Source organism: Sparus aurata, chromosome 14, assembly GCF_900880675.1.
Source record: "Sparus aurata chromosome 14, fSpaAur1.1, whole genome shotgun sequence".
NCBI classification, from domain to species: Eukaryota; Metazoa; Chordata; class Actinopteri; order Spariformes; family Sparidae; genus Sparus; species Sparus aurata.
In genome coordinates this window covers 19,560,749-19,573,070 of record NC_044200.1, presented here as the reverse complement: position 1 = coordinate 19,573,070, position 12,322 = coordinate 19,560,749, and the positions used below count along the sequence as shown (strand labels likewise).

At 43.1% G+C, this 12,322-nt stretch overlaps 1 protein-coding gene and 1 long non-coding RNA gene across 2 annotated transcripts; one reads left to right on the top strand and one right to left on the bottom strand.

Annotated features, from left to right (window-relative positions):
* Nucleotides 1-6,029: 6,029 nt before the first annotated feature.
* Nucleotides 6,030-7,158, bottom strand: LOC115595112 (uncharacterized). Its single transcript, XR_003986644.1, has 3 exons — nucleotides 7,105-7,158; nucleotides 6,574-6,971; nucleotides 6,030-6,098 (listed from the first exon to the last, which is right to left on the bottom strand). It is a non-coding gene; the product is annotated as an uncharacterized LOC115595112 (long non-coding RNA).
* A 1,848-nt stretch (nucleotides 7,159-9,006) lies between these two features.
* Nucleotides 9,007-11,760, top strand: rps16 (ribosomal protein S16). The gene is made up of 6 exons (XM_030439227.1): nucleotides 9,007-9,111; nucleotides 9,201-9,252; nucleotides 9,871-9,972; nucleotides 10,290-10,386; nucleotides 10,839-10,886; nucleotides 11,574-11,760. Exons 2-6 carry the CDS (start codon nucleotides 9,205-9,207, stop codon nucleotides 11,717-11,719), a joined length of 441 nt encoding a protein of 146 aa, XP_030295087.1. The 5' UTR covers nucleotides 9,007-9,111; nucleotides 9,201-9,204; the 3' UTR covers nucleotides 11,720-11,760.
* Nucleotides 11,761-12,322: the final 562 nt, after the last annotated feature.

Genomic DNA, 12,322 nt, shown 5'->3' with positions numbered 1-12,322 from the left:
TTCCTTCAAATATCATGTTATATACCGTTTATCATAAAGAATACATTAATTAACATGTTTGTGAGGCTCCGCTACTAAACTATAAATATGAAGTTTTAGTCTAAGTCAGGCTAACAGGTCCCTGTTGACTTTAAAAATAGGCCCCTACACTGAAGCAGCCCCCCCAAAAAAAGAAATTCCAGTTCGACAGATGTTTAAAACACAAACAAACACGACACAAAAAGAGGGCAGGAAGTGTCACCAAAGATAAAAATCAGATTTATATTGAAAGCCGCCGTGACATCACCACAACAACCTCCAGTGGCAGGCTGGCGCTAAAAATAGGGAAGATGTCAAAGCCCTGGTACATATATGTCCATGAAGTGTGCGGAGAACATTCCCCAGATAACAGCAGATGGCTCAGAGATCGGAGCCTCGAGAGGGAAGGGTGAAGAGCTCGCCCACACACGCCTGATATGTCGCACTCCAGGCGCTGGAAGCTCACCTGGGAAAAGCCAATGCAGCAGCTCTGAACTGACTGTCGGCGGGGTCGCAGGGGGCACGGCGATCTGCTCTGGCCTTACAAGCATTGTGTACATGAAGTGGTTCTTGACCCGTATCGCCGAGGCTGCGATGGAAAGAATTACTCGTGCTCGCTGAAACAGAAAGGCCAGCAGCTGCGTGCGAAGACATCCGTTATTTAATGTGTTTGGGACGCTCTGATTGGTCGGCGCCAACCAGGATGTAGCAGGTCCCGCCGATGTGTGCGGAAAGTGTCTAAATAAAAAAAAGGTTTCGCTCTTTCCCCAAAACGCAACTTGCAAAACACTACTTCTGCAATGTGATATTGCATTTCCTCCTCATTTCTGCTTTTGCTTTTGCCAATAAAGGGAACTTTGTCACAGTTCTGCAATTGCGACACTCTAAAATACAAATAACGACTCAGTTTGGGGGGGCCGCACAACAAGGCAGTGTAACTCCCAATGCGGGAAATCCTATCTTTCATAACAAGCCTTCCCGGTTTTCTGATGGATGGAGGCCTTATTTCAGCTCGATGAAGTCATCAGTGTCGTGTGTTTCTGTGATGTGCATGACGAGCTCGGCCAAAGCTTTGGCTCGTCTCCTGCTGCCGGGCTTCTCCGCTGCTGCAGGAGGGAGGGAGGGAGGGAAAAAAACATAAGGGGGGGGGAGAAGAGAAAAGGAAAAGAGTCCACGACATCATCTCTCCAGGCCTTTTAAGGAGCTCTCCAGTGGAGGGCTGAGAGCGCTGGCCCACTTTCCCATCAGAGCTTCCCAGCCCTGTCTCCTCTCCCCCTGGGAGCCTGGAGCTCAGAGTGACTGAGCGCAGACTTAAAGACACAACAGGAAACACAATATGGATCATATGCTTTAAAACACACACCGAAAATACCGAGACAGAGGGCGCAGAAAAACGCAGGACGGCGGCGTGACGTAACGAGACGATCATCAGTCATGCGAGAGAAACACCGCCGCGAGTTTTAACATGTGCTTATCATGCCGTCAAGGCCGCACTTCATCATCCTCCCAGACGTTTTAATATGTGTGCAGGCGCAAGCGGAGGCAGGGAGAGAAGCGAAGGGGATGCGAGTGGCTGGCTGCAATCATATTCATCATTGTATTCCCAGATGTTGTCGAAGGGCCAAAAGGAGGCTGGGGCTCAGCGTTCCACGGCCCGTCAGATACAAACACTGGAGAGGGAGACAAAAAAAAAACCCACACAGAGCGAGGAATAAAGACGTCTTTTGCCACGGCGTCGACGCTCTCCGGGTTTATCGCCGTCGGTTCCAGCAAGACCCCACACGGCCTCGTATGTGAACCCTGACCAGAGTCGGACCCACACACACACACACAGATGCACACTCACAACGAAAGGGTGACATGGAGAGGGAAACAAGAGAAGCAGGGCGATGAGGCAGATTGTGTGGGCGAGCTGAGTGTGTGCGAGTGAGATTGATCGAGGGGGAAGCACCGGTGCGTGGTTGACAGCGCAGACAAACGGCGAATGAAAGGCTGTTGTGTTGGCGAGTCTGGCCTCCGCTCCGCCGCCAGATCAGCTCCCACGAATTCAACGTTTTTTTCCGAGAGCGTGAGCCCGTCAACCTGCCCCATAAACAACGCAGCCCCCGCTGAGATACACAATGAGGCCTTTTTGAGTGAGAGGGATGAAATAATTTTGTTTTCTTGAACCGGATCCGACGGTATATTGCTCCAAATAAAGCCGCCAGAGGCTGATGAATGGCCGTCAACATAAGAAGAGTTACTGTCCTGACTGCCGGTCTTTTCCAAAATCTCACATGATGCTCGCAGTGAAACAAACAGACATCTAACAAAGTCGACTGGTTTGAGTGTAGAGCATTAAAACTGTATTTTTTAAGGTTTTATTCAGTGTAGTGATCACTCACTATCCATCTATTTTCGGTGAAAAATTTTAATATCTGCAGATTCATTTTCAAAACAAGAGGTCAAGATTTAGGCCTCAATCACGTGAGCTTTGGTTTATGTGTCATAAAATCAAATCTTACGTATTTCAGTGAGTTTTATAAAGAGCTTCCCAACCTTTTTCTCAATTAAGGCCCACATCTGATTGTTGAGTAAATACCAAGGAACACTTTCTCAAATAAATGGGGGAAAAAAACACAACATGTCAAAAAAGGAGGAAAAAATAATGATAACCAGCTTCTACGTGCCATATGAATCAAAATTGATTGTGTTATTTCTGGAGCTACAGAGCTGCCTCCCACGTCACTTTTTTAGCTTCAAAAACTGAAATAACTTGCTTTGTACCACCAATAACCCCAAAAATGTACGTATATCTCTTTGGTGGTACCACTAACGCTCTACAGCCAGTTAACTAATGCATATATTATCTTCACAACAGCAAAGCTTGTGCTTTAAACAGAATTGATTCTCTTGATTCGCAAGATGTTGAAGGTATACCTGAATGTCTGAATAAATTACACTGAACTTAAAGGCACAAATAGGGATTCTGGAGAAAGATAGTTGATTGTTGCATCTCATTCATAGGGTGTCCAAACAGACGCTTCGGGTTCCCCGGGTCGTCATACAGTGTTGGCATTTGACGACCTCTACCTTCATTTTTGCACTTTTAAACATATTTTTCTTCCTCATTATTTAGGACAGCTCATAACTGTGTATAAAAGGTGAGTCCAATAAAATAAATAAATAAAATGACTTCTTAAGGTGCTACACGTCCAGTTTCCTTCACATCAGGACGCAGATGTACCTTCGACAAAAGGAAGGTAAATGATGAATGAAGGTCCACAGTGACGATGACCAACAGAACATTTTTCACAGCACAGGTTTTACAAATAACATTAACAACGGCGCTGTTGCATTCTGGGAGTTGGGGGGTGGTTATACGTAAAATTGCCATTTTGTGTCCCTCCAACAAAACTGCTGTCCCACTGTATGATTTTTCTACCTTTACTAGCTATTAAGGCCAAAAAAGTCAAACTATCAAATAAAAACTTAAACTTATATAAAGCCTTTAAGTGTTGTTTCATTACTCATGAATGGGTTTAATTCTTAATATGTGTTAAATGTTGAAAAAAAAAAACAATTTACTCGGGTTCCTGGGTTGTTGTCAACCCTGTTACTTTCAATGAAAATACCCCTTCAGAGATAATGGACTGTTCCGAAATACTTCGTCCAAAAAGGGGCTTAAAGACTTTTAAAACACTACTTTGATAATCGAACATTAAGAATGGTAAATGGCACGTTTTCGCATATAATGACCCAGGGCACAATATGTCCGCTGCGCCGCTGAGCCCGCTCGCTCCTGCAGTATTCCTGCGGCCCTGTGACTCCAACACCACATGGAAGTTGACGGAGCATCGGGACAGCTGCGAGGCCCTTTGCTATGTGGTAAATGCGTGCTGAAATAGCCAAATTAATGGAAGGGGCTCACGTCCAAACCAGGGTTCAATACCGGGCTACATTTTAGTGCTATGAGCTGTCGTCCACCCAGGCAGACGTCAATATTTACTGCTGCCATGGCACAGCGACAGGCAAGACGGGGGGAGTGGCAACCATTTCAGTACCTCTCATTTGAGGGGGGACTTTATACCAGATTGGGGAAATCCCCCTTTTTTTCAGTCGGTTCACCACTTTGGGATTGTTGTTTCTTAGAGAGAGGCTTGAAAGTGACCGGGAGGGATGTTCACCGCAGAGACTGTGTGTTGGAGAGTGTGGTACAACTCACAGTAAAAATTAAAGAGATTAAAAATGTCAGACTAAAACCAGATTAAGGAGAAGTGCTCCCAGGATATTCGGTCTGAATTTATCATGTACAGAAGCAAAGTGTGTTGTTTTGAACATAATTAGAGTACGTTTGTTCCAGGTTTATTATTATTCAAGACCAAGTCTGAGAAGCGTTGTAAAAATATGGTTATGTAGAAGTTTTTTTTTGCTGATATAACAAATAAATTCTAAAAAAAAAATGTGCTCATGCAGGATGTAATCTGCAAAGCAACCAGTAACTAAAGTTATCAAATAAATGTATTGGAGTCAAAAGTGTAATATTTGCCTCCAGAATGTAGCCGAGTGAAAGTTAAAGTCACAGAAAATGGAAATAAACAGTAAAGTGCAAAAGCAAGAGACGCACCTGAGAAAATAAAATGTACTTATTTACTTCCCATCACTGGATCTGAGCCGCGTGAACCGTACATGTGTCATAGAAACGGAGGATATTGGCGCATCAGAACATTTCTCCGAAAAATACTGAGATAGCGAGCTATTTACGGCTCCTCGCACAAGGATATAAAAGGTAAGGACCTGCTGCCTTGAATCATATTTCTCTTGACTTGCAGATTCATGGGCTTCAGGGGGCCGCTTCCCAGGGAAGACCCTTTTTCTGCCTCATGAGCCCAGAAGACTGTTTTCCCCCGTTGCTGCGGCGACCGCACTTCTGTATACCTCACAAAACTTTTTTTTTTTTTTTTTTTTTTACGCGGCCCCCTCTCGGCCTCTTTCTCCTCCTGCCGGGGTTTAGCAGATCTTCTCCTCTTCGGCTCAGGGGAAACTTCAATTACCCGCAACACTTTTTCAACCAGCGCACGGCCTATTATGGTCAAATGAGACGCTGTGGCCGGCCGGGAGCAAGCATCTCCTCCCCTGTAAATCTGGGAGCGTTGTCTCATGCTCAGGGTGCTGTGACAAGACAAGGTCGAGGGGGTCACGCCTCCAGGTGATGTGTTTCCATAAGGCGGCCGAGAGGAAATGCACATATATGGCGCGGTCTTTATTTGTTGCCAGCTCTTTTACTGGGTGACTGCAGACTCTCCTCCTTGTGTGAAGCCCTGCGGTCGCTCCTGAAGCACCGGAGCGCCGCCCGAATTCGTGAAAATACAGGGGATTTAAGGGAGTTTTGGATGTTTTAAGAATGTTATGATTTTTATCCACCCGTGAGTAAGTTATAACGTGAGAGGTGATGGGTTGTCAGTCCTCAGGAGAAAGTTGCAATGAAAATACCACGAGAGCGGTAATGTGAGAGCGTTTAACTCCGGGTCTGGACACTGTAAGATGAAGCTGACAGCCTGAAACACAAAAGGACTGTATGCTTTAGTGAGAGCAGGAAGTCAGGGACCATTCAGGGGCCTTAACATGTTTCCTATGCAGACGGTGACGAGGTTCCCCCAACCGACCCACGGTGAGGGAATGTAACTAACTACATCCACTCACGTACCGGTGACCCGTAACACAAACAGGAGTTTATCTGGTAGCTTATCATCCAGCCCTGGGTCCCCACACAGTGCTTCCTCTGTCTGCCCGACTCCGGTGTAGATATTGGCAGTCTCAGTCTATAGTCACATCCCCTCATATTTATCTGTTGGCTCATAAACTCCTCAGACTTGTCACGCATAAACTGAAGGGCGAAGGGGGAATGAAAAGAGAAGCAGTGTTGTACGGGAAAACAACAGGCCCGGGCTCTGGACTCGGTCCTTCATGTAATGACTCTTCAGCGGAGCAGGCTCCATTTGTCACCTCAAGAGCATTAGGGAAAAGGTCCAAACAGCGACTGTGTGTCTTCATTCGTTTCAAATTGGGCCTTTTCCCATTCTTCGGCTGTGATTTCACCGCTGTATGTATGAAAGAGGAGAGAAGAGGCTCCTTTAAAGCAGCTTGTGACACAGTGGACCATTACACAAAGAGATATATGTAGATCCAATAAATTAAAGGCGCAGTATGCAAGAATTTTAGTTAAAAACATCGAATGTGGATAAATAGTCACTTTGACATTATTTTGTTTTATGTATTGCATGCTAACCAGCTAGCTCTCTCCCTGGTGCTCCCGGCTGCAAAACAGATGAAAAATGTGGCTTGACACTTGAACGATAAGCTAGCTGTATGCTAACATATTCACCATAACAACTTTATACAGGTGGTAATATGTCACTGTTGTGTCTGCAGCTTGTTCCACTGCCTCCAAGTGGCCGACAACGGCGTTAAAAAGCAGAACGCGAAAGCTTTACTTTGAGAAAATGTTTATAGACAGGTGCTTTAGTGAAAGGGAGATAGATGGATGGATGAACGTGATGAGCATCTGACATAAACCTCTGGATCTGAAGCTCGGTGCGCGCCACTGTGGCTTCAATCTGGGAGTCCAGGCAAAACCATTATCAGTCTCGTGACGCTCAGCAGGCAGCCCCCGACAGGAGCGGGCATTCCCCCTGACAATAAAAGAAGCCAGGTGCCTGTTCACTCGTGGCCCGCACTATAAACACCAGTCCTGCTGTAGTAAATGTCAGGCATAGGTAGGTACCGCTCACCGCGCACATGACTCACGCTACTGTATACAGATTCCAGAAACGCCATCTGTCTTCAGTCCTCCTCTGACCCGGGAACAGCCCTGCCGCTTCCCCTCCTTTCAGGGTAAGACTGAGCCTTGGAGCTGACACTTTTCTCCAAGACTCCTTTTTTGTTTTTCGACAATTGCAACATCCACGCTGCATCTTGAGAAAAGCAGAGAGAGAGAGAAGCAACAGTCACATTAACATCGTCCAACACTGCGGTCAGATCAAAGCCCGTCTCTTGTGTACGACTACGGTTTGATTTTTTTTATGGTTTTATGTCCCAAAAGCTCACCACTTCCTTTTTCCCACGTCATGTACGATTCCCAATCCCCTGACCCCTTCGCTCTTCAGCAACAAACAGCGTCGAACCGCATGCTCTCTGTGGGTTTTTTTTTTTTTTAGCTCACCACAAGCTTAAAAATAAGACTTGATGAATCCAAGGTGCAGCGAGTTCCAGTAGTTACATGTAAACTGTCAAGCTGCAGTGCAGGGGGACATTAGTGCTCTGTACTGATCTCTGCCAGACAGCAGCTGGCTGATGATACAGCCTTGCCCCCAGCTGAGATGACAATGATGTCATACTTAAAATTGTGCTGTGAGGCTCCCCCGACACTAGAGGGCGCTGCTGTGTAAGGATTTAGAGAGGTGGACGAGGAGGACACAGATACAGAAACGCATCTGTTTACGGGTGTTACCAAATAAGAAAATACACCTTCAGGGTAGAATTAAATATTTGTCTAAAGTATAAATTATAGACAGCTTTAATTAGGTTCCACCAGATCCTGTTGACAAAACAATTATTTTATAATTACCCTTATAAATTGGGTGTAGTTTATCAGAATTTGTGGATGCTTCCATGTAAAGAAACTATGACTTTTCTTTTTTTCTTTTTCGTTTTTTGATCCTGACCATTCATCTTCGCTGGCAGCAGAACAGTGGTGCTTCTTCTTCTGGTTCTTGTTGTTTAGACAGCTACTTCCACTCCTCTGCACCTGTGATAAATCTTTGCAGGTAGTAAGTAGTAAAACTCCATTATTTATTTCCAGATTAAGTTTAGAGATTGGTTGGTGGATATTTTTGGATTATGAAATATTCACTATGACATACCATTGTTCCATTTTTCCATTAAATAATGGGGTTTTATGAGTTGTTATGATGTCTCCCTCCTTCATTGCTGTCATAAACAAAGAGGCTCCTGTGTGAAGACCAAAGCAACTATGATGTGTAAGATTATGATTTATTAATATGGTTGGATGTTGGATTAAAACATTTTAAGGTGACATTAGACGTTGATGTGATATTATGATGGAGCTCCTTCCCTCTCTGCATGTGCCGTGTCACCATTGCTGTCAGTGGTTAAAGCTTCATCCATCACATCTTCGGTGGAGTCAAAAACGTTAATATGTGAAAAATAAAAGTAGCTTATCTCACATCAGTTTGATTAGGGGATATAGGTTTTTTGGGTTATGAAATTAAACATGTTCTGATGTAGTATAGCTTATAAAGAAGTGTGTTTTTCTCTGTGACCCTCTGTTTTCTCCCCGGATTTGTCAATATTTCCTCAATTGGCTTTCTTACAACTTTGGGACGATTGCTGTTCTTCTTCTGTGGTCATTTTGACGTTTTACGAAACGGAAACAGCCGCAAAACCGGAAAGTAATAGAAAAAATGCAACACGCCTTAACAGTGTAATGACATCTGTGTATAACATGTTTATTGTCCACATTTTGATACTTTTCCTCCAGTCTAAAACCTTGAATCTAGCATTTTCCAGTCAAGCACAGGAGGCTGTCCAATACAGATTAAAGGAAACAGTAATAATGCATAATCTGGTGACCTTTTCATACAAATATGCAAAATATTTACTCATATTTGCTTTTGGCATAGCTTAAAATAACTTTATTTTACATTCCAGCAGTGTCATTTCTGTTCTTTGAATTATGTACCTTATGAACCTATTTGTGACCTCACTTTATAGGCTACTTTTATTGGAAAATACACCTTAAAGTCGCCTTTTAACAAACTTCAGGACGCTCAGAAAAGGCTATCTTCATACTATCATTGAGTTTGCTTCATACAAGATGATTTACAATGATGAAATTGCTACTTTCTATCATTAAATTGCGATTTTTAACAACAAATTTACAGCTGAGGACCACAACCTGCAAAATGGAGGTAGAGCGAGAGCAACTGTCGCAAATCCTACCACAAAGCAGGTCTGAAGTGTCGTGCAACAGCCCCTGATTTTCGCCGCGTGAAACCCCGTCGGTCTCTCCGTACGGCACCCTAGCTGAAGACGGTATGTTCTTCCCCCTGATCCGCTAAAATAGCATAAATCAGACTTATTTACTGGATTCTAATGTAACTGTTTTGCCCTGTGTGTTTCAGAAACATGCCAGCTAAAGGTCCTTTGCAGTCTGTCCAGGTCTTTGGACGTAAAGTAAGTAAAAATATAGAAATTAATCCACGTGCGGTGTTGTGGCTGCCCTGTCTTGCTAGCGCACGTTAGCTAACGTAGCTAACGTGAAGTAGCCGTGTGTCGTAGTTTTACAGCGATATACCCGACTAATTTAGCTGTTGGGGGATTGATATAGCTCAAATAGTTACTTAAGTATGTCTAGAATTTGAAATGTCGATGTTAAAGATTACAAAGTCGGTGAAAAATCAATGTATTAGCCACCGGTTGGTTTTGCTATATATTGGATCCGATGTAGGCTAACTAGCTAGCCTGGTTGCTCAAAGTGGCAGGCTCCTGATACTTTTATAGAGGATGACAACGGTTAATTTTAGCTCGCAATGTGTCCTCAAACAAGCACACATTTCCTGTACGTTATTGCAAATGCCATCGGTAACAGTTATTTATTTATAAGTGACAATGTCAGCAACTTAAGCTAATCACATGGCCCTAGAAAGGCTCCTCCATGATGTATGAATTAAAACATAATGACACCTTCATTGGTTTAACTTTGTATACATATTTTTAAGTTGACCATAGCACACATTCACATTGATCCTGTGTTGTTTCTGATGGTGTCTGATTATGATGGTTTTGTCATAGAAAACCGCCACAGCAGTTGCTCACTGCAAGAGGGGGAATGGCCTGATCAAGGTGAACGGCAGACCCCTGGAGATGGTGGAGCCTGCCACCCTCCAGTACAAGGTGAGTTCCCATCTGAAAGGTGGTTAACATCTGGTGCTACATCTGTACATTGAGTGGGGCAGCATGTCAGGTCAGGTGTAGATCTGTCTTCCCTGGCCTACTGACTGACAACATTATAATTTGACTTTGTGAACAAGAGTTTATTGCATTTTACACAGCAGTGCCCCTGAAAGTAATGTGGATCATATAATTTGCGCTAGGACGAGGCACTTTACTGTGTAACACATGTAAACCTGCCGATATCCTGATTTGCAGGATTGTTTCCGTTCATGTCTTTGAAAGTGTATGCTGAACATCAGTATATGCTCTTGTTTTAGCTCCTGGAGCCAGTGCTGCTGCTGGGCAAGGAGCGTTTTGCTGGAGTTGACATCAGAGTCAGAGTGAAGGGTGGTGGACATGTCGCACAGATCTACGGTAAGCAGAACATTGTTTTAAAGTAAGGGTTAAATGTTAAGGTTTTTTTTTTTTCAACCTGCCCAAGCGGGCCTTTATTCTACCTGCCAGTCCATTTCACTAGCCCCAAAACACTTTTTTTTTTTTTTTTTTTATTAATGAGCAGTTATCAATTATAAACACTAAAATCCCCACTCACTCCCCTCCAGAGATGGACTTTTTTTTGCATTTACAAACACAATGAAACGATAAGTATGAATTGTAATTTCACACCATGGGTCTCTCTTCCCCACTTTCCAACTCACTATCCACCTTTACTAGCCTAACCTTGCATTTATGTTGCCTCAGGCAAACTCTTTATCCTCATGGTTTAGCCCTGGAGTAATTATTTTATCTATCAGCACTTGATGCATCTAACGATTTTTTTTTCCCCCTCAGCATTCTATAATTCATGTTTTGTTGTTGTCTTCCAGCTATCCGTCAGTCCATCTCCAAAGCCCTGGTTGCCTACTACCAGAAGTGTGAGTATTATGTTTTTTTGTCAGTCAAAATGTCAGTAAAGCTTTTGTGAAAACGCTTGATGTAAAAGTTTGAGCGAATTATTGAACTGGGCCAGACAACATTGGAAGTTTATAGGTGTATCTTTGGAGCAAGTGCTTTATTCCGGCAATAGATGTCAGTATTTGTGTGGAAAAATACAAGTGCATTCATGTTCTGAAGTAAACCTTCATCTCTAAATGAGATTTTTGATTAGAGGCGGTCTGACTGTCTCACTGATGGTATTGACACATGGGCACTAAGATAAAATGCTGTCAGTCATCCCTGATATCCACAGATGTGTAAACTCAAAACTATAACACTGCTTTCAAAAGAAGGTTAGAATCTTCACATTCTGTTAGAAACATTTGAACCTACAAGTGTTAAACTGTCATGAGATTTTGATAGTGTGATCATTAAATAGCAGTGTTTACTGCACTGAATAATGTGCAGTATGGGACATGAATACCTTGGTTTTATGGAAACTACCCTGCCAAAGAACACTTTCTAAACAAAATTCTCACCAAATGTAGTAAATTCTTAATATTATTTGAACCAGCCCATAACTGATGTGAAACACCTGGATATAACAAAAAAAAACAGCTGAAAGTTGTAACACTTTGTATGGAGAAGATCTGGTAAAATAACATTAAACCTTCGTCCTCCTGTAGATGTGGATGAGGCCTCCAAGAAGGAGATCAAGGACATCCTGATCCAGTACGACAGGACCCTGCTGGTCGCCGATCCACGTCGCTGCGAGTCCAAGAAGTTCGGTGGACCTGGAGCTCGTGCCCGCTACCAGAAGTCCTACCGTTAATCCCCCTGTACATTTTCATAATAAATTGGAGGAACAAAGAACTTCATGTGTCAGTTTTCTATTCACAAAACTGTACAGATGCTTCTAGCAGACTTTAAGCTGAAATCAATGGCTGTAAAATGTAGTACACTTGCAACTATTATAGGTCACATATCACAAAATGACATGCAGTTGGCAGACTACGCATTTCTCTGGGTATGAAATTACGATGGTTTTTCAATTCTATGTATATTTACGACACTGACAGACTCGCATGTTTTATTTGTCCTCAAACTTTTGCCAAAAATGTAGGAAGGAAAAAGGAAAAGGATATTACCATCATCCCCTGTTGCTGAAACAAGACAATGGCAGTCAATCTTTAACTGAACTTGAACTTTTGACCTTCAGATGAGGACAAAAAATAACGACTGATGAAGCGAAAGTGCACTAAAAATTTAACTACAGACACATACCTCACAAAAATAACATCAAAAATACTGCACACTCAACATAAGTTTTGCCTCTAAGAACTTTTTTTTAAAAAGTTATTTGTGTTACACCTTTATGCCAAGATGTAAAGGAGGACCCAAATGGCAAAAGCTGTTTTTGGTAATAAGCGTATGT